Raw genomic sequence first — 20,559 nt, 5'->3', positions numbered from 1 at the left:
GTTCCCCCGGATAAGCTGGAGGAGGTGGCTGGGGAGAGGGAGGTCTGGGCCTCTTTGCTTAGGCTGCTGCCCCCGCGACCCGGCCCCGGACAAAGCGGATGAGGATGGATGGATGGATGGATAAATTACATAAAAAAATCTGATAATTCATATAGTGTGTCAATAAATTCCTGAAGCCATACATGGAAGTAAACGTGTAAGGAAAATTAAGGGTATGTACAGATTTTGTACACAGTTTTTGTGTGAGTCTGCATTTTTGTGATAGTCAAAGTGTTATCCAAGCATGCTCAAATGTAAAGCATCTGTGACACTGCTCATGCTCAGCAATACTTCCTTCAGATTTCCCCACAGGACTTGTGCTACTTCACACTGACAACCACTTTGGAGCCATCAACAGACAAACCTGAGCACACACCATGACAGGTGATTTTGTTACGCATACAGCACAATGACACACACAGAGAGACACACACTTATAGACAAAGCGGCACATATACACACAAGCGCTTTCACTGTGCGATCGAACAAACACAATACCCCAGCAAGCACTTACAGAGAATGCATAATAAAGCCACACACGGTCAAACACATGCACAGAAGAATTGTTGCTGTTTATGTTTTACAATAGTATACACAAAATTTTTAAGGCAACGACTTCAGTTAATGAAATGTTAAGACGACTAATATACTCCAACATGAATTACTTAATATTTCTAATGTGCTTTTTCCCCCCGAAAAGTAATTATTTTTACGTTTTTACGTTATGTGAATACTTATTGTTTTGGTCCAGTCCTGTTATATAACACATTTCAAGTTTAGAAGTTTAGGTACTACAGAAAGGGGATCTTTGTTATGAAGCATTTATTGTCAAAACTGTTTTCCGGAGAGGGCAGTGGGGGATAAGAACCCCCTCTCTAGTTGTCTTTTCTCAAAGCAAAAAACAGCACTTGAAAGGTTCTCCCCACTGTGTGCTCAGTGGGTTTCTGACTATAAATTTCCTTTTCACTGGAAGCATAAAAATCCAAATTTATTAAACCAGAGAAAGGTGTTGGACCCTACTAGTGGACCATAAACACAGTATGTTCATTCCACTCTGCAATGCAAAAATGAGTGCAAACACACTGACAACTTGGTTTTTCTCTAAGACCAGGTAAAGAGCCAGTCATAAAGTTTGCCCGAAGGAAGAAACACACTCTCAAAAGGCTCCCTCACCGTTTTCTACAACATGCTGAATACGAGAACTAAAATGCTGCTTTGATCAAAAAACACAGCAGTTTTTTCACGAGTGAAACAAGAAACATTTTGTGAACTATAAGCACATACAACCAGCCACATTTACACAATCAACTTGATGTTAAGTAATAAGAGTTATAGTTCGGTTTTTTAAACCGACTCTTAAATCAATTAAAACTAAAGGAGCATTTCAAAATGAATTATTAATTCTAAACAGTGCACTGTGTTGTACTCTCGTTACCTAATCAAACGAGAAGATTCATGTTATATTCCACAATATGAAACATTAACACTTAGTTATGTTGAGCCATTTACAGTTTTAAGTAGTTTTATTTATTAGGTAGTATTCTTTCATGTGCATTGTTTCTCCTCTCTGTCTCAGTAAACAGTGGAGGTTGTGCGTAATCATCTACACAACATAACCTGAATAACTCCAGTCATGTTAGCTCTCTGCTGGCATTAATCAGAGCCTGGCGTATTAATGAGAGTGCGGCAGCTAGCTAATTACACCCATAGATTCTGCAGCAGCCCATTAAATATACAAATGACAGAATTAAAGAGCCCAGCCTCTTCTGATTAATCTTTAAATGGGGAAAAACTAATGATGTCTGTGCAAACTTTCCCTTCACACATTTCTCCCCCTCTCCTTCTCAACGTCAGTGCCTGGCAATCAATCATATTAATTAGGGAAAAATAATTTGTATCATTTAACATTTCCCTCTTTCCTGCTTAGTTGTTGCAGTAGCAGCTATTGCAACAATGTGCTGTTTAAGATGTGTCTGGATATTATCCAAGTCTATTTGTTCCTGCATTCATTTTTTAATTTTTTTTCCCCTAACATATTTGTGTGATGTTTCATCTCTCTTCATTTAATGTGGGTTAAAGAAATGCATCTGGATTAGCAAAAATATAAGCAGAACGTCATCTGCATTTCAAACAGCCCATTTCAGGCCCAATGAAGAATTACTAAAGTGAGGAGAGAGGACTGTGTAATCTATTTTGACCCATTTCAATTTAAATACATTATTTTATAAATAATAACATATGCCTGTCTTAACTGAGAGCCAATGTCCTTAATTCAAATATAAGCATGGACAGCAGAAAGTCAGGAGAGTTCTAGACACAGAAACATAATAAATAAGATGAATGAAGTAACATGGATTTCTTGAAACAAGCACTTACGAGGTTATTCATATTGTAGCATGACTGCATATAGTTATAATCTTGTTTTATCTAAAGTAAGATTCAGTGAGGGAAATATTGACTTAATGCTTCTTATTAAGCTTTAAGAAGCATCTTTAAACACACGCGACCAGACTTCATTTATGGAAACATGCACTCCTATCACAGTAATTGCACATGGAAAAGAACCTATTTGGCAAAAATATATCTTTATATTTTTTAATAAAGTGGCCATAAGGTAACAGGTGAAAGGGCAAATACATGCTAGATAACCTCAACCTTAACTAAGATTTAACATGTAGAATATTGACCCTGCTCAATGATGTGCCCTTAGTTTGCATGTAGGATATAGAAAGCTTGAGGAACCTCAATAAATATTAATATTCCTAAGATGATGTATGACGCTGACAGAGAAAAATTATGATTTGTTGTTTCATATAGAAGGCACATCACGATCTTCTGAGGCATCAATGCTGCTAGGCCAAAACAAAAAGTTCCCTTTAGATGTAAAAGGACGTCAATTCTAAGGAACACTTTATAAAATCTTTGTGACATGCGTCGTGGGGTATGGCGCAGTCCACCTGAACAGATAAATATTGTGCAAACATTCAGCACATAGAAAAATGTTACATTTGTCATTGCTTGAGTTGCAAGGTTTCCACAAGACAAAACGATTGACGAGTCTCCCCTTTTTGATCAATTGACTCTCGAGGGGGCATTACACTGCATTACATTCATAATCTAATTTGGCTTTGATTTGTTCGCTGTTCCGTGCGCTTCGATGGGAATAATTGTCTGTAGATGATGCTATTAGTATTGATGGTTGTAAAAGGGCGATGGTTTGAGGACTGCCGACACATTGATGGTCCAGAATAGATCCGGTCTGAAAGTGATTGTCTGATCCATTACCCTTTATGAAGGAGGAGAGCAGAGGAGATGAGAAGCGCCCCTCAATAACAAAAAGTCATCATCTATTTGCTGGCAGCATTTAGAGAGATCTATTTACCTTTGTACTGGAGAAGCAATGATGAGATCAAAAATTTGAATTCCTTGCTTTGGGATAAAAATACACGACTCAGTAAGTAAAATTAAGAAGCAACAAAACAATATAGGAGACAGGTTGGTCGGGTTTTTCTGACCGCGCACTCGCTCAGTATTTTAAGAATTCAATTGCCTTTCATGAAAAACATGAAATAAAGCAGTATTAATATTAATAACCAATTGTTTGCAAAAATAAAACACAGTACACAAAATGACATGTTAAGGAAGTAAATTAAAGCAGCAGAAGTCAAAAAGGAGACCAGAGATATACTTAAAATATCCTGTCTGAACTGTGAGCTTTATAAATTATATTTAATAAATATTGTTTTACTTACACTGTGTTCAGCCACATCTATGTTAACACCGGCATTAGTCATAACATTTAGAGACTACTCATCCTTTTAGTATATGCATGGAAAGAACAAGCAATTACAAAATCAAAAAAATATATATATATACTAAAATAGCTTATAATATTTGAATTTTTACAAATGTGTACAGCCTAAACAGAACATCCTTCTCACAGTAGTCTAATCAACCATTATAAGAAATTAAATGTTGTGGGAAATGTGAATTTCATGTTAAATGATTGCCGAATTTGTTGATCAATCACAATAATTAAGCTTACTTCTAGGATTGAGTTACTACTTATTTAGTATTGAAGTGAAGGCAAAAGCAACACCAGCCTGCTCTCTGAGTGTTTCATATGATATGTCTCCATAACAAAGTCTATTAAAACTTCAGATTCAGAACATGAACATGGAAGATGTGGAGTACATGGATGCCTACTTTATGGACTGCAAACATACTGTACTTTGGTATTTTAGATCAAGCAAAATTGGATTATAGAGGGAATCACATTTGAAAACTTTAATCTACTCAAAGCCAGAAATATGTCATACATTTAGGAAAAACTGCTTGGCCACAGATTTTTTTTCTTTACTTTTTATGACACAGTATTAAAATATCTTGGAAAGGTATTCTCTTAACACCAAAATACATTACTGGTGACAAAAGGTTTGTGTGGGACAGTGAAGTAATCTCAAGTGGCATCATAGAGCTTTGCTTGCTCAAATCCCACTGATTAGTATCAGCAGTCATTAATTATGAGCGTCAGACTGGGTGATGTTCTCAGATGAAGCAGAACATGTTTGGCTGTGCAGCTCAGCCCTCTAATGATGCTGGTAAACAGAAAGATAATTGTCCTTTAAGATGACTGGGGAAGTCATTCTAAAGGAATGTCACTTGAACACTGAGAAGAAGAGACAGTGCAGTCACTGTACACTAAAAAACACAGGGACGTATGTACACACCCTGTCACATACTCCCATGCACAGTACACAGAAATGCACATATACATACCGTCTATTTACTAATAGACAGACACCTGCACTCATCTAAACATAATTTCTTACCTGTAAAATCGGTGTTGCTGGGAAGGATGTCACTGGGGAACTGATAGTAACTGTTTCCAGAAAATCTTGTTCCTCTGACAACTGGATCTTGCGGGTCAGAGAGAGAGACATCTGACCTTTCCACCTCAAAAAACCAAAATATGATAATGTATAAATATCTGGTATCTAGCATAGTGGTAGTACTCAAATTATAACTGCAGTCATAAATTGTAGTTAATTGTGTTTAGTATAAAATCACATACTAAAATTTTCCAAAAATAATAAACTGAGCAGATTTTTTTTGTTTTTAGATGACCATGTGTATATCAAATCCATTAAAACACTTAGGGCCATGTGGGCTTGCACTCTCAACATGGCACAGATCCTCTTTCTTACTACTTCCCATGAATCTCAGTATCAGAAATATTATTCCTCTATTTTAGACATAACCTGTGTGGCAGAGAATAAACAGTGGAATCATAGGCAGGAAGTTCTCATGATTTCTACGTACACACAGTGTGAATGATGAGATGACAAACAAAGACACACACTGGGGTTATTTCTCACTGCCAGCATGAAAAGAAAGTAATGTAGTCTGTGCCAGTGAGAAAACACAGAATCTTAGCTAACTTTGTTCAAGTATGGAATGATTTAGACTTTAAAACACTGACATGCTGGTAGCATTAGCTTTAGCCCCTGGGAACCACACACATGAGTGCCAACTTTTCAACTTAATTTAGGCCATATCTACAGTCATGCTTGTGGCTAGCATGGGTCTAGGCAAGGCAATAGATGAAAACAGTTATTTATTACTGTGAATTTCTGTTTAGCTGCAAACAAAGACAGACACCCTTGATGACCTCATAGTATCATATAACCTGCAGGCGTACTTGTGGTTCCTGGAGTATGTAAAAGTAGAATAGGAGTGAGAGCCTTCAGGCTTTAGGTCCCCTTTCTGTGGAACCAGCTTCCAGTTTGGATTCGAGAGACTGAAACCCTCTCTATTTTTAAGATTAGGCTTAAAACTTTCCTTTTTGATAAAGCATGTAGTTAGGGTTGGATCATGTGTCTAGGTTGCTGTGGGATTCCCATGATGCACTGAGTCCTTCTTCTTCTTGAGTGTGTTTATAAACCTCTCTGCATTTAATTATTAGTTATTGTTAATCTCTGTCTCTCTTCGACAGCATATTTTTTGTCCTGTCTTTATCCAATCACCCCCAACCGGTCGTGGCAGATGGCCGCCCCTCCCTGAGCCTGGTTCTGCCAGAGGTGTCTTCTTGTTAAAAGGGAGTTTTTCCTTCCCACTGTCGCCAAAGTGCTTGCTTATAGGGGGTCATATGATTGTTGGGATTTTCTCTGTTTTCTTTGTATTATTGTGGGGTCTTTACTATACAATATAAAGAACCTTGACACTACTGTTGTTGTGATTTTTGCGTTGTATAAATAAAATTGAATTGAATTGAGTGTAGGGCAGTGCTCTTACCTGATATAGAGGGTATGGTCCATTAAGTTGGGCAGGGGGGTCCCACTCTATCTGAATGGTAGTTTCATTTTCTGGATATAATCGAGGTGAAGACAATCCTGAAGGTGCTGAGAAGCAGAAAGTAAAGAAACGGAAAGGATGAACAGAAAGTGAATGTTAAATCAATGAAATATGAAGCCATTGTATTGTAAATGATGAAACTTTTCAAAAAAATTTGAAAAAGGTGTGTGCTTATTTTTTATTTGGTAGGACCTCTTCTTTGAACATTTTCCAAGTGTTTAATAATGAAGAAGACAATTGGTGTGGTTTTGAAAGCGAAATGGTTTCCCACTCTTGCTTGATATAGAATTTCAGTTGCTCAACAGTCAGGGCATCTTCTGTCAAGTTTTTTATTTGCAAATTAAACTAAATGTTCTCAACGGGTGGCAGGTTTGGACTGAAGGCAGGCCAGTTCAGTATCAGTGCTCTTTTACTACAGAGCTGTGGTGTTGTAATACATTGTTTCTCTGCAAAAAAATGTCTATGTAAAAAGCTAACCACAGCTAATTTACCCAAAAAACATTCATACACATTAAGAATAAATACATCTTGTGTGATTGGGCTTTCCTTCAGTAGAAGCTTATTTCTTTCAGGCTACACAAAAGTCCCATTTTCATTTAATAGAAGATCAATTTAATTTCCTTCGCTCACTCAAGGTGTTAAATTAAATGTCTCTTTGAAACATACTGTAAGGTACTGGAGAAGCAGTTTTAATACATAACATAAATAAATCTACCAGAGACTAGCTGATATAGGGAGGACAGATTTATAGGAATGGAGGAAAAGCATAGCAAGTGATAGACCGGTGTAGAGATGGGAAAGATGTGTGTGTGTGTGTGTGTGTGTGTGCATTAAGTGTCCTTTCATTGTAGTGTTTCTCTTTAGATGTGTGGGTGTGTTTCAGTAATTGTCTAAATGGTTCGTGGTAGGAGTAAATTAGCTTTCAGTGACAACCATGCGGATTATCTTTAGTGTGACTTCTAACAGAGCCCTTAAAAGCAAAGTGGACAGCTTGTTTGGCGCCTCATCTTGGCACATCAAACCATAAATTACTGCCAATCGATAGCTTACCAGTCTATTGATATTGAGCTAGTGTGACATTTAGAACACTGTCAGTGGCACACACATATACAACATGGCCCTTGCTTTACACTGTGGTGTACTATTAATTAATTAATACATTTTTTTATGTATGCCATGTTGGTAAATAAATTTTCCTTCTTGATATGAGTGGGTAGAATAGTGATGCAGGGGTTTGAATCTGCCTGCCTTTCTGCGCAGAGCTTCCATGTTCTTCCTGTTGTCACGGTCCGCTGTGACGGACCGAGTGGAGAGTGCGTGGAGGACTCAGGTGCAGACACGAGTGATAAGGAAGTGAACTTAAACAAAAGCGAGCCTTTTATTGTGGCTGATGAATACAAAAGAAGCAAACCAGAATAAGGGCAGCACAAGAGCAATAACTAAACAGAAACCTAAACTGGGAATAAACTAAGGTAAGGCTATGACTTGGAATACGATAGACCGGGCATGGAAACACGGAGGGTGGGAACACAGACAACGCGACACAGACTGTACGAAACACAGAGACTAAATACACATGAGGGATGATCAGGGGAAGTGGATGCACACGGGGAACACAGGTGACACTGATAATCATAACAAGACACGGCAGGAGTGAACGTAACACTGATGGGAGATGGGCAAAGTAAAGCAGGAAGTACACAGAGGTTCAAACAGGAGGAGAGAGAGCACGGGGAGAACGCAGACATAACGGGCTGGGGAAAACATAGAATAAAGCACAAAGAGAGACGAGGGCTCATAAATACACAGAGGGGCACACAGGGGGTAAGAGTCACGAAGGGAAAACACATAAGGAACAACGTAACAGATCAACCCAGGAAGCATGGCCTAAATAAAGAACAAAATACAAAAATACATGAAAACTAAGAATACTGGGCCCACATGGCCCAGGACCATGACACCACCCCCCCCTAAAGGGCTGGCTCCCGACAGCCCAAACCCGAGAAACAAAACACAAGCGAAACAGAAAACACCCCACCCAGGGCGGGAGGCGGGGGACCAGGACGGAGGGAACAAAACGAACCAAAAACAAGGAGCACGAGAACAAAACTGAGACCACAAATACACAAAAGAGTCCAGAACAGGAAGGCGAATGTCCAAAGAGGCCCGAAGGCCAACCCGAGAGGCGACAACACAAAAGTCCAGTCCAACCGTTCCGGAGGCCAGCCACGGGAAAGGTGGCCATGGTGACAGAACAGATCCGGAGGCCGACCGCGCGGAAGGCAGCGGCGGCGGCGAAGCAGTTCAGGGGGCCGACCGCGCGGAAGGCAGCGGCGGCGGCGAAGCAGTTCAGGGGGCCGGCAGTGCGCAAGGCGGCGGCGAAGCAGTTCAGGGGGCCGGCAGTGCGCAAGGCAGCGGCGGCTCTCCAGTGTCAGGCGTACTGGCCGAGGCCCGGTGGGCACGGGACCAGTCGAGGCGGGACCAGACGAAGCACAGGCTGAGGCTGCAGCGGACGAAGCACAGGCTGAGGCTGCAGCGGACGAAGACTCTGAGGCTGCAGCGGACGAAGACTCTGAGGCTGCAGCGGACGAAGACTCTGAGGCTGCAGCGGACGAAGACTCTGAGGCTGCAGCTGCGGCTGACGAAGCACGGGCTAGAGCTGAGGCTGAGGCTGGACCAGACGAGGACGAAGCAGAGGCTGGACCAGGCATGGAAGAAGACACGGAGGCCGGACCAGGCGTGGAAGAAGACACGGAGGCCGGGACGGCTGCGGAACCTGACGGCAGCGGGACGGCTGCGGAACCTGACGGCAGCGGGACGGCTGCGGAACCTGACGGCAGCGACGCTGCAGGCGGTGATGCGTATGGTGATGATGTGAATTCAGGCAACGGTGTAGGAGTCACAGGGGATGATTTAGCAGATGGTAGCTGAACAAACTTCCCCGGACCGCCAGCAGATGTGCGGTTGTGCTGGCTGGGTCCTCCAGGACCCTCAGCTAACGAGGCGTGGTGCTGGGTGGGCTCCTCGGACCCTCCAGCAGACGAAGCTTGAGGCTGGCCGGGCTCCTCGGGCCCTCCAGCAGACGAGGCTTGAGGCTGGGCGGGCTCCCCGGGCCCTCCAGCGGACGTGGCTTGAGGCTGGGCGGGCTCCTCGGGCCCTCCAGCGGACGAGGCTTGAGGCTGGACGGGCTCCCCGGGCCCTCCAGCTGACGAGGCTTGAGGCTGGGCGGGCTCCTCGGGCCCTCCAGCGGACGAGGCTTGAGGCTGGACGGGCTCCCCGGGCCCTCCAGCTGACGAGGCTTGAGGCTGGATGGGCTCCCCGGGCCCTCCAGCGGAGACAGGTGGCTGAACGGGCCCCTCGGGCCCTCCAGCTGACGAGGCTTGAGGCTGAACGGGCCCCTCGGACCCCCCAGCGGAGACAGGTGGCTGAACAGGCTCCTCGGGCCCTCCAGCTGACGAGGCTTGAGGCTGAACGGGCCCCTCGGACCCTCCAGCGGAGACAGGTGGCTGGATGGGCTCCCCGGGCCCTCCAGCGGAGACAGGTGGCTGGACGGGCCCCTCGGACCCTTCAGCTGACGAGGCTTGAGGCTGAACGGGCCCCTCGGACCCTCCAGCGGAGACAGGTGGCTGAACGGGCCCCTCGGACCCTCCAGCGGAGACAGGTGGCTGAGGTAGAAGGCAGTCTGAGGCGGAGAGAAAGCTCACGCCATTCCTAGCAGGCTCAGAAGCAACCTGTACTGCCGACGTGTGGACCCCTTTCGCCGTCTCATGAACCTGGGCTTCATGTGGTGCGACTATGAGAGCAACGCTAGAAAAAGTCCCAGATTTTACAGAGTCAAAAACATGGTCTGTGATTTCGTTGCGTGCTCCTTCAAAGCAGTCACACACAGTTCTTTCAGCTCTGGAGCCCAATTCCGTTATAGTCTCCGGTCCCGGCAAATCAACACTCATCTCACTCTGCTTCATAGAAGGGACGTGAGGCGCAAAAACGCAGTCACTCACCGGAGTTAGTGCGGTGCAACGGCGGCGCCGGCGCCGCCCCCTTCTGGTAGCTGGCGCGATGGGCGCTGATGCCACCACTGCAGAGGGTGGCGTAGCGGCAACATCCTCCTCTGCCCATATCCTCGCTAACGGCGAGGCAGGGGAAGCGAAGTCTGAGCGGGTTGGAGACGGCGAGCGGCTGGTAGGCGGTGCAGCAGGTGAGAGTTCCTCCTCTGGGATGAGCCAGGGTTTCCACCGGAGCTCGTCCTCCCGATAAGCCCGTAACACCTGCTGACGCTCATCGTCCCCGAAGTCTATGGCCTCCACCGCCTCCGTGTGCCGGTTAGTGCAGCATGACGGTGGCGGAAACGAGGAAGCCGATCCACGGTGAGGCGATGGCTGAGTGGAAGTGGGCCTCAGCGTTCCCCCTGTCACAGCCTCTGGCTCATGAGGCAGCGGCGCCGACACCCGTTTACGGGGTGGAGGTGTGGGTGCTGAGGCGGCATCCAGGACCCTCTGGGCCAGCGCACGGGCACGAAGCTCCTCCTTCAGGGGGCCCAGGGAGTCAAATGCCTCGACGAGGCGGGGGAGCTGTCGCAACCGCGGCTCCCGCAACATAATGGCGTCCACGGCCGCCAATCCCGTGGAAACCACTCTCGGATCCGTGCATCCGATGATGCGATCCATAACGCGGCAGAGCCTGTTCAGCTCCTCTCCCACCTCCTCCGAAATGTCCGCTGAGTCCGACATGGTCGCGTTGTACTGTCACGGTCCGCTGTGACGGACCGAGTGGAGAGTGCGTGGAGGACTCAGGTGCAGACACGAGTGATAAGGAAGTGAACTTAAACAAAAGCGAGCCTTTTATTGTGGCTGATGAATACAAAAGAAGCAAACCAGAATAAGGGCAGCACAAGAGCAATAACTAAACAGAAACCTAAACTGGGAATAAACTAAGGTAAGGCTATGACTTGGAATACGATAGACCGGGCATGGAAACACGGAGGGTGGGAACACAGACAACGCGACACAGACTGTACGAAACACAGAGACTAAATACACATGAGGGATGATCAGGGGAAGTGGATGCACACGGGGAACACAGGTGACACTGATAATCATAACAAGACACGGCAGGAGTGAACGTAACACTGATGGGAGATGGGCAAAGTAAAGCAGGAAGTACACAGAGGTTCAAACAGGAGGAGAGAGAGCACGGGGAGAACGCAGACATAACGGGCTGGGGAAAACATAGAATAAAGCACAAAGAGAGACGAGGGCTCATAAATACACAGAGGGGCACACAGGGGGTAAGAGTCACGAAGGGAAAACACATAAGGAACAACGTAACAGATCAACCCAGGAAGCATGGCCTAAATAAAGAACAAAATACAAAAATACATGAAAACTAAGAATACTGGGCCCACATGGCCCAGGACCATGACACCTGTGGCTCTGGTAATTCCTGCCACAATCAAAAGGCATGCTTATTATTCTAAGTGTGAATTGTTGGTCTGTCTTATATCTTATCAAAAAGTGGCAACTGTCAATTTTTTAGCCCACCTCCAACTAAGGAGGACCAACTTTATGTTAATAAAAAGATTTGTACATTAGCAGCAAAACAGCACAACATCAATATGAAAGTAAGTTTAATGATCCTCTGGAATCATCAAGGCATTTTCACCCAGAGGACTGCCACTCACTGGATATTCTCTCTCTTTCTGACCATTCTCTGTGAATCCAAGAAGTTATTTTGCATAAAAATCACAGTAAATTAGCAGTACTCAGAAAAGCCCTTCTGACATCAAAAACCATGCAATGTTCAAAGCCACTTAAGTCACCTTTATACCCATTAACCCTTCTCTATAAATTCAAATTCAAATTCAAATTTTTATTTGTCACGTACACAGTCATACACAGTACGATATGTAGTGAAATGCTTGGACAACTGCTCGTGACCTAAAGAAAACAAAAAAGGAAAAGGCTATGAATAAGAAAGGAAATAAATATGAAAAATTAAAAAGGGTAAATTTAACTAGGAAGGAATAAAATATAAATTAAGGTTAAAAATGAAATAACTGTACAACACAAATTAGAATGAAGGGTAAATTTAACTGGGAAGAATAAGATAAAGATAAATATATAAATTAAAGTTGAAAATAAAATAACTGTACAACAAAATACACAATACACAATATAGAACTATATAAGAATGTATGAAGAAATCTAAATATAAATAAATATATACACAATAACAGCAGCTGTACAAGTATTAACCGGAAATGAAGAATATAGTGACCAGTGGTGTGCAAAACCAAAGTCCAGAAAGTCCAGTGTGTGTGTAAGAACCATATGTGTGGGTCAGTACTGTGTGGTGGTGTGATTGAGAGACCGTATCGCCTGCGGGAAGAAGCTCCTCCTCAGTCTCTTTGTGTTGGTCTTCAGGGAGCGGAATCGCTTTCCTGACCTCAACAGAGAGAACAGTCTGTTGTTGGGATGGCTGAGGTCCTTCACGATCTTCCTGGCCTTGGTCCAGCACCGCCTGCTGTAGATTGAGTGCAGGTCAGGGAGCTCGGAGCGGATGGTGCGCTCAGCTGACCGCACAACCCTCTGTAGAGCTCGTCTGTCCTGCATGGTGCTGTTCCCGAACCAGGTTAAGGTGTTTCCCGCCAGGATGCTCTCTATGGTGCACGAGTAAAAGTTCCTGAGCACCTTGGAGGGCAGTTGGAAGTCTCTCAAGCGTCTGAGGTGGTAGAGACGCTGTCGGGCCTTTTTCACCACGGTGTTGATGTGACAGGACCATGACAGGTCCTGCGTGATGTGAACTCCGAGGTATTTGAAGCTGTCCACTCTCTCCACTGGGCACTCGTTGATGACGGGGGTCTGGTAGTTCCTCTCCTGCTTAGTGCTGAAGTCCACTATCAGCTCCTTTGTCTTACTGACGTTTAGAAGGAGGTTGTTCCTCTGGCACCAGTTCTCCAGATTCCTAATCTCCTTCAGGTAGGCCGTCTCGTTGTTATCAGAGATCAGGCCCACCACGACGGTGTCGTCAGCAAACTTGATGATGGTGGTGGAGCTGGTAGTGGCCACACAGTCATATGTGTACAAAGAGTACAGCAGGGGGCTCAGAACACACCCCTGGGGGGCTCCAGTGCTGAGAGTGGTGGAGGCTGAGACATGTCCGCCCATCCTTACTGCCTGTGGTCTGCCAGTTAGGAAGTTGGAGATCCACTGACACATAGATGAGCTGAGTCCCAGATGCTCCAGCTTGGTGGTGAGTGTGGAGGGAATTATGGTGTTAAATGCAGAGCTGTAGTCTATGAAGAGCATTTTAACATAATTCCCCCTTCTAGTGTCCAAGTGAGTGAGTGATGTGTGGAGGAGATGAGAGATGGCATCGTCTGTGGAACGATTTGGACGGTAAGCGAACTGTAGTGGGTCCAGTGTGTCTGGTAGTGAAGAATGAAGTCTCTGACCAGGCGTTCAAAGCACTTCATCACTACTGAGGTGAGGGCTACAGGGCGATAGTCATTGAGAGAAGCAGGGTGGGGTTTCTTCGGGACAGGAACAATGATGGACTCTTTGAAGCATGTGGGGATCATCGACTGAGATAAAGAGATGTTGAATATCTCAGTGAACACAGGAGCTAGCTGGTATGCGCAGTCTCTTAGGATACGACCTGGGATGCCGTCTGGTCCTGCTGCTTTCCTGGTGTTCACTCTCTTGAAGGCTCTCCTTACTTCATGCTCGGAGATGACGAGCACGTTTCCGGTGCTGGCAGTATCTTCCTGTCTGCAGCCGTTAGCGCCGCTAACACTAGCATTGTTGGAGACCTTAGCTGCAGCCTCGAAGCGAGCATAGAAAGTGTTCAGCTCGTCTGCCAGAGTCACGGCCGCGTTCGTCATACCGGTTGTTGGTGCTTTATAGTCCGTTATTGTCCTTAGTCCCCGCCACAGGCTCCTAGAGTCACTCTGTTGGAGTTGTGACTCTAGTTTCCTCCCGTAGCGCTGCTTCGCCTCTTTCACCGCCCTCCGCGCGTTATATGACGCGGCTTTGTACGGGTCCATGTCCCCCGTCATGAGTCCCGTGTTGTAGGCAGCGGTGCGGGATCTCAGAGCGTTGCGGATGGTTTTATCCACCCACGGCTTCTGGTTGGGAAACGTTGTGATAGTCTTTGTCTCCACGGTATCATCCGCTAGTTTCCCGATGAATCCCACAACCGCTTCCGTAAACACGTTGACGTCATCGTCGGAGCTGTTTCTGAACATGCCCCAGTCTGCGTCATCGAGTGCGTCCTGTAACGCGGCCACCGATTGATCCGTCCAGCGCGCGACCTTCCTCTGAACCGGAACTTCCTGTTTTAGCCTTTGTTTGTATTTTGGCATGAGGAAGATGGCGGCGTGATCAGATTTGCCAAACGGGGGGCGGGATTGTGCCTTGTAGCCGTCCTTGACCGTAGTGTAGCAGTGGTCCAGTGTCCTTTCACCCCTGGTGGGGCAGGTGATGTGTTGATAAAAGTTCGGCGCTGCGCGTTTGAGGTTGGCGCTATTAAAGTCCCCCGTCACAATAAGCGCAGCGTCCTGGTGTTGTGTCTGGTGCTGTGTGAGTGCCTCATGCAGCTCGCATAAGGCGGTGACCGTGTCCGCTTGTGGTGGAATATAAACGGCACTTACAATGACCGATGTAAATTCCCGAGGTAGATAAAAAGGACGACACATGATGGACAGTAGTTCCAGATTTGGTGTGCAGGAGCTTGTGAGAGGAACAACGTTCGCACTGTTGCACCAGTTGTTGTTCACCATTAAACACACGCCGCCTCCCCTTGACTTCCCCGAGTCCCGTGTCCTGTCCATGCGGTGAACCGAGAAGAACTCGGCCGGCTGGATGGCGTGGTCCGGCACCGCTGGGTTCAGCCATGTCTCGGTGAAGCAGAGGAGATTGCAGTCCCGAATGTCTCTCTGGAACTTTATCCTGGCCCTGAGGTCGTCAAGCTTGTTCTCCAGTGACTGGACGTTGGCGAGCAGGATGCTAGGCAGAGGTGTGCGGTGTGCACGAGCTCTCAGCCTGTTCCTGACGCCGGCTCGCTTCCCTCTAGGCCGCCGCCGCTTCCCTTTGTTCTCCCTCGAGATCTCACTCGGCCAGCTCGGATCCGGAGTTAAAAACTTCGAATTGTGAGTACATTGTATACCAATAGAAACAAGAGTGTCACTGTCATACCTAATGTACCCAATGGTGATGATTTTGCCGATTTAGAAACGCTGAAAACTAACTTAAAAAACAAAGACAAAGAAAAAGTGGTCGGAGCAGTCGTGACGGCAGCCGACCTCACCGGCGCCATCTTATACATGTCCAAACCATCTCAACCTTGCTTCTCCTACATTGTCTATACTCATTTCTAGCCTTGTCCGTTTTGTTCACTCCCAATGAAAATTTTTGCATCTTCAACTTTGCCACCTCCAGTTTGGCTTCTTGTCTTTTTTTGTGTCACTATCTCCAAACTACACATTATAACAGGTCTCACAACTTATAAACCCTTTACCCTTGCTGCTATCCCGTCAAAATTCACACAGTATTCAAAAATCTAGTTAAAAAGTCCACTGCCCTCCCTCTTAGACGTTTCCATTTCCTCTTCTCTTGTTTTTCTTTCAGTGTCCAGCTTCACATACAACCCACTGTAAGCCTTTGTCACCTCCTGCTACTTTCTTCATCCCCTTGACTATCCCACTGTTTATTTGCTAACCTCTTCATTTGAATAAGTTCTTGTACTTCCTCATTCCACTGCCAAATCTCATTGTCTTCTGTTTCCTTTCTGTCCATTTGACAGAATGTGTATTCTCGGAAAAGTGGTTGCAGGAGGTGAGCTGACATTTGTTTGAAGCCAGCTCACCTCCTGCAACCACTTTTCCGAGAATTCGCGCTTCCTTTGCGGTTCGGACTCCTTCTGACATTTCTTTGGAGGTGGAGGAACACCAAAGTAATTGCTTAAAGGAGCTTGCTTCTTCGACATCTTTAAGAGTTCTAAACAAATGTCTGTCCTTCTCCAGAAAATCTTATGTACACAAACGCGCGTTGCAACTTCTTATCTGGTGCGCGTCTTTTATTTTGACAGCACATGTGCACCTGCGAACCACTTATGTGCACCCCTGACTATGCTTTCTTTGTCATCTGGTGACTCTTCCTTACCACACAGAGCCTGTATCAACTACTCGCCAAACTCTGAACGACATTCTTCCTCTGCCTTCACTCGCTTCCTCTTCTTGATACCTAGAGCCATCATACAGACTAACATCTGATGCTGCCTAGCTACATTTCCCCCAGATAATGTAGACATAATTTACCTGAATGCACCTTCCTCCTTATATATGACCCACGTTTCTTCTTCTTGAAATGCGTGTTTAACAGGCAGGTTAGAGGTAGCAGCCAGTTAACATGCTCTCTCTATTTGTGCACCAACATGTCAAATGTCATCCAGCAGCTTATGTTCTTTGATCACTTAATCAGTTATTGCATTACTGGGGATAATATCTACTAGCATAAATTAATATTAGTTCCCAGCAATGACCGGGTTGTATTTCGACACAAGTCTAAAACACAATAAAACCTGGACACAGATGTCCATATTAGAGAAAAACATTTCAAATGTGACAGAACTATAGGATAGTGTTATCGTTGTTGATAGAGTTTGAGTGTGTGTTCATGTTTGAATCATGAAAGACAGTTTCTTTCTTACTGACCAGGCTGATTGTACAATCTGGTTGTATATTTTCTGCATGTCATGTATTCATTTATTGTATCTGCTTGTTCATTTAGTGAAATTAACTTAACATTATGACACATCAAGTTTGACAAAACCCACTTGCTTTATTATGAGTATACGGAAAAACACACCACACATACACACACAAGGTTAACAGTCCACCAGAAAGGTTAATTTTAGCTGCCGACATGGTAATGAAGCAGCTAAATCATGGGCCAGCTCCCGGGAGCAATTGTGCGTGTGCGTGTGTGTGTGTGTGTTTCCTGTTTTTACAGCAACTGACATGTCTTAACAGGCTCTTAGCATACAGTTACACCACGCACATAAGCACACCACTTATTGACATGGCGATCCCTTGCCATGCATATTTCTCTTCTCAAGAAGAGCCTCAGGCCAATTATGCGTAAATCAATAAAGTTCCTGTTCTGTTGAGTGGTGTTACAGTGTGAGTGCACGTGTGCATGTGTCTCTGTGTGCATGTCTTGTAGAACAAGACTTTATGGATGTAGGATACATAAAACATCACCATCAGACCCTGATTAGCCACTCACTTTACTTTGTGATCAATAACTTTGTGGGAAGATACACACACACTGAAACAATTGCAAATGCATCAACACAGGTGGACAGGAGACCTCTTTCCTTGAGTCGTTACGTCTGTCTCAGTGTGCGCGCTAATGTTTAGTCATGTGCTTCGGTGTAACTCCGGTGGATTCACAGATGCTGTCTGTTCACTTACAGCAGATGGTAGCTGGCTCTAATGGCCCAGCGTCATGTGTGGAAGATTTATCAGAGCATCTGTATCATGCTCAAGTACACCTTATGAGGAGTACCACTGAATGTGAAGATATTTCTACTACAGAGGTTTTTTCAGGTCATGTTCCTTTCATTCAGCTTGCAAGAGAAAAGCTGGAGACCTTTTTGTTGACTAAAGAAGGTTTCAGTCAACAAACAGTTTGGTGTCCCAAATAGGAAGGGTTTTTATTAATTGTGCTGTAGCCAGTGCTGAGGCACTTCTTTATTAGAAGGGCACATTTTAAGATGTGCACATATGTATAATCCAAGATTGTCTCTGCAGGGGGATACAAGAAGCAGAGCAGAAAGCAATGAGTCAATCCAGATTTTACAGGCTGGGAAAGAGCTCCAATGACGAAAAAAAAAAAAGATTAATAAAAAAGTGCTAACCCCCAGCCTCTCCAGCATCTATGACATAAATTTAAAGATTCTAGGTGATTTTCAGAAAAGTTGACCTCTGACCTTGAGGTTGAGGTCACTGAGATTTGAACTCGTCTGAGATTTTTATTAGATCTACCTATAGTGTCAATTAGAAAATCCTAGATGGCATCTTTCTCAATTTATTGTGTTCACAAGATTTTCAGAAAACTTGACCTCTGACCTTGAGGTTAAGGTCACTCTGACTTGAACTTGTTCAAGACTTTTAGTAGCTGCACCTACCAAAATCCTACGCTGCCTCATTCTCAAGTTATCATATTGACAAACGTGGGTGTCCATATGTTTGACGACAATACCCCACCAGCCTTATAAAAACCTCTTTATTTTGGCAGTAGACTTCTAATGGGGTTATTAGTGGTCCAAAAAGTACATAACTGTAGACAACTAACAACAGCATGCAAAAAGAGGCTTTTCCAACAGATGCATTTGAAGTAAAACCAAACAAAAATAAAAAGACGCCAGCAGCTTTTCAGAATTTGTATAATTATTCTAATTACAACTCCCTACTGATATGCTACCATGTTTTTATAAAGGAATGTAACAGTATTCGCCCAGTGCATGTTAGATTGAGGTCTTAAAGATTATTGTTAAATATTTTTTGTCAAGTGCAAAGATTATTGCTAAACTGAAAGAAGAAAAAAAGTAATCTGATGCAGCAGAAGCTTAACACCCAGTGGAGGAGCAAACGCTATGCAAATTGTTTTGAGATTAAAAAAAAAAAAAAATCTGCTAAACGGCATATGCCATTATCATTTCTTATAGTTGAAACAAAAGACATCTTTGGCGTTGGATGAAACAAAACGGTGGCAACAGATGTGGCTGTTAAAAATACATTCAAAAAGTCAACTGGGTACAATAAGCCATATTGAACTGTACTGTATTACAGTCAAGAGAAGTCTTTGGAATCACTTAAAATAAACATTGTCACTGTGTCAACAGATGTAGCCATTAAAAATACATTTAAAAAGTCCACCAATTACAATATGAAGCATCATTCATCACAATAAACACAAGGAATGACTTTTTGAGAATTGTATGAAATGAAAATATTCCCTATGTCAACAGATGTAGCTGTTCAGAATATGTTCAAAAGCTGAATTCCCTAAGCAAGTATTTATAGATGAAAGGTTTTTGTTTTACAACTCTGCGCGCCCATTGTCTATTCACCTAAAGAGATAAACAAAACAAAAAAGACAAAAAAATAACATGAGCAGCAAGCGTAGACACCGTGAGTGAACAGATGGAAAAGTGTGTTGCACGGTCAAGTGCGCCTCTGAGTGCAATATGTATATTTCAGAGTGATTCATGTTCCTCTGCTGCCATGTGCTATTTGTGTGTGAGTGAAAGAGCCCAGCAGATAGCAAGTGAAAGATGGACGGGGGGGCTGAGAAAGCAACAGACTATCAAGACAGACAGAAAAAGACATTAAATCAGTATTCTGTGTGTGTCCATGTCACCGTCCACTGATCAATTAGTGCTCATCTAGGCACCAGAGATTTGTGCCTGAGTTATTAAACATAGCTAATTCATCCTACTTCCATAAAGGTTATAAATCCACAGAAGAGCGAGAGGGATTGTATATGTGTTTCTGTAATTCTGTGTGTGTTTGATTCATGGCCAGCAGGAAGTGTGTGCTACGCCACATTTTTCTCCTTGTAATTAACAGTAAATTGTTTTTACTGCCGTGCACCATGAATATCCCCCCTAGTTAACATGACCAATGCTGTCGCCACTCAAGTACCCGATGACTGACTGAGTGCTTTTGGGTGTGTGTGTCTGTTTGTGTGTGCATATGTCAGAGGTTTGTTTTGCAGTTGTTATGCAAACACCACACTATGTAAAATAACTACTATTATACTTTAAAAAGGACAATATTTGGGAACTATCAGTATTTCATTATTGCCGAGAAGCGTGCATTTGTTTATGTCTGTGTGTGTTTTGCATAAATCTTTATGCTCTACCTGCTGGTAAGGTCCATCCAGTGCTTGGCAGACTGGTAATGCAACCTGCTTTTGTGCAGAGTGTAACAGTGAAGTTGTACACGTGATAAGGTTTCAATCCTTTCACTACGTAAACTGGATGGGATGATGGGCCCACTCTATGCAACACCTGCAAAACACAGGGACAAGGAATATAAAAACAGAAACAGAAGAGAACAAAGAGACTATCCCATTTTTTTTTGTTTTTAGAAAATCCCTA

The 20,559-nt window shown here is 44.3% G+C and overlaps 2 protein-coding genes across 2 annotated transcripts in view; both read right to left on the bottom strand.

The window, feature by feature from the left end:
* Nucleotides 1-20,559, bottom strand: part of ush2a (Usher syndrome 2A (autosomal recessive, mild)) — a 228,389-nt gene that overhangs the window by 137,175 nt on the left and 70,655 nt on the right. The window contains exons 26-28 of the mRNA XM_085395310.1: nucleotides 20,322-20,469; nucleotides 6,334-6,440; nucleotides 4,872-4,995 (exon numbers count right to left, since the gene is read on the bottom strand). Of these exons, the coding sequence (XP_085251436.1) occupies nucleotides 4,872-4,995; nucleotides 6,334-6,440; nucleotides 20,322-20,469 (379 nt within the window). The remainder of the gene's footprint in view (nucleotides 1-4,871; nucleotides 4,996-6,333; nucleotides 6,441-20,321; nucleotides 20,470-20,559) is intronic.
* On the bottom strand, nucleotides 10,094-11,123 carry LOC146678456 (uncharacterized). Its single transcript, XM_085411957.1, has 2 exons — nucleotides 10,395-11,123; nucleotides 10,094-10,186 (listed from the first exon to the last, which is right to left on the bottom strand). Exons 1-2 carry the CDS (start codon nucleotides 11,121-11,123, stop codon nucleotides 10,094-10,096), a joined length of 822 nt encoding a protein of 273 aa, XP_085268083.1.

Source organism: Rhamphochromis longiceps, linkage group LG1, assembly GCF_057381845.1.
Source record: "Rhamphochromis longiceps isolate RC_006_pf linkage group LG1, R_longiceps_female_GT1.1, whole genome shotgun sequence".
Classification (NCBI taxonomy): domain Eukaryota; kingdom Metazoa; phylum Chordata; class Actinopteri; order Cichliformes; family Cichlidae; genus Rhamphochromis; species Rhamphochromis longiceps.
The sequence above is the reverse complement of the archived record's forward strand: the minus strand, read 5'-3'. Positions and strand labels throughout refer to the sequence as shown.

What these genes read in the sequence shown, in the direction of transcription:
- LOC146678456 (XM_085411957.1), bottom strand. Translation starts at nt 11,123, where the DNA reads ATGTCGGACTCAGCGGACATTTCGGAGGAGGTGGGAGAGGAGCTGAAC. An exon ending in GTTGCACCGCACTAACTCCG is followed by an intron (nt 10,187 to 10,394) that starts GTGAGTGACTGC and finishes TTGCTCTCATAG; the next exon opens with TCGCACCACATGAAGCCCAG.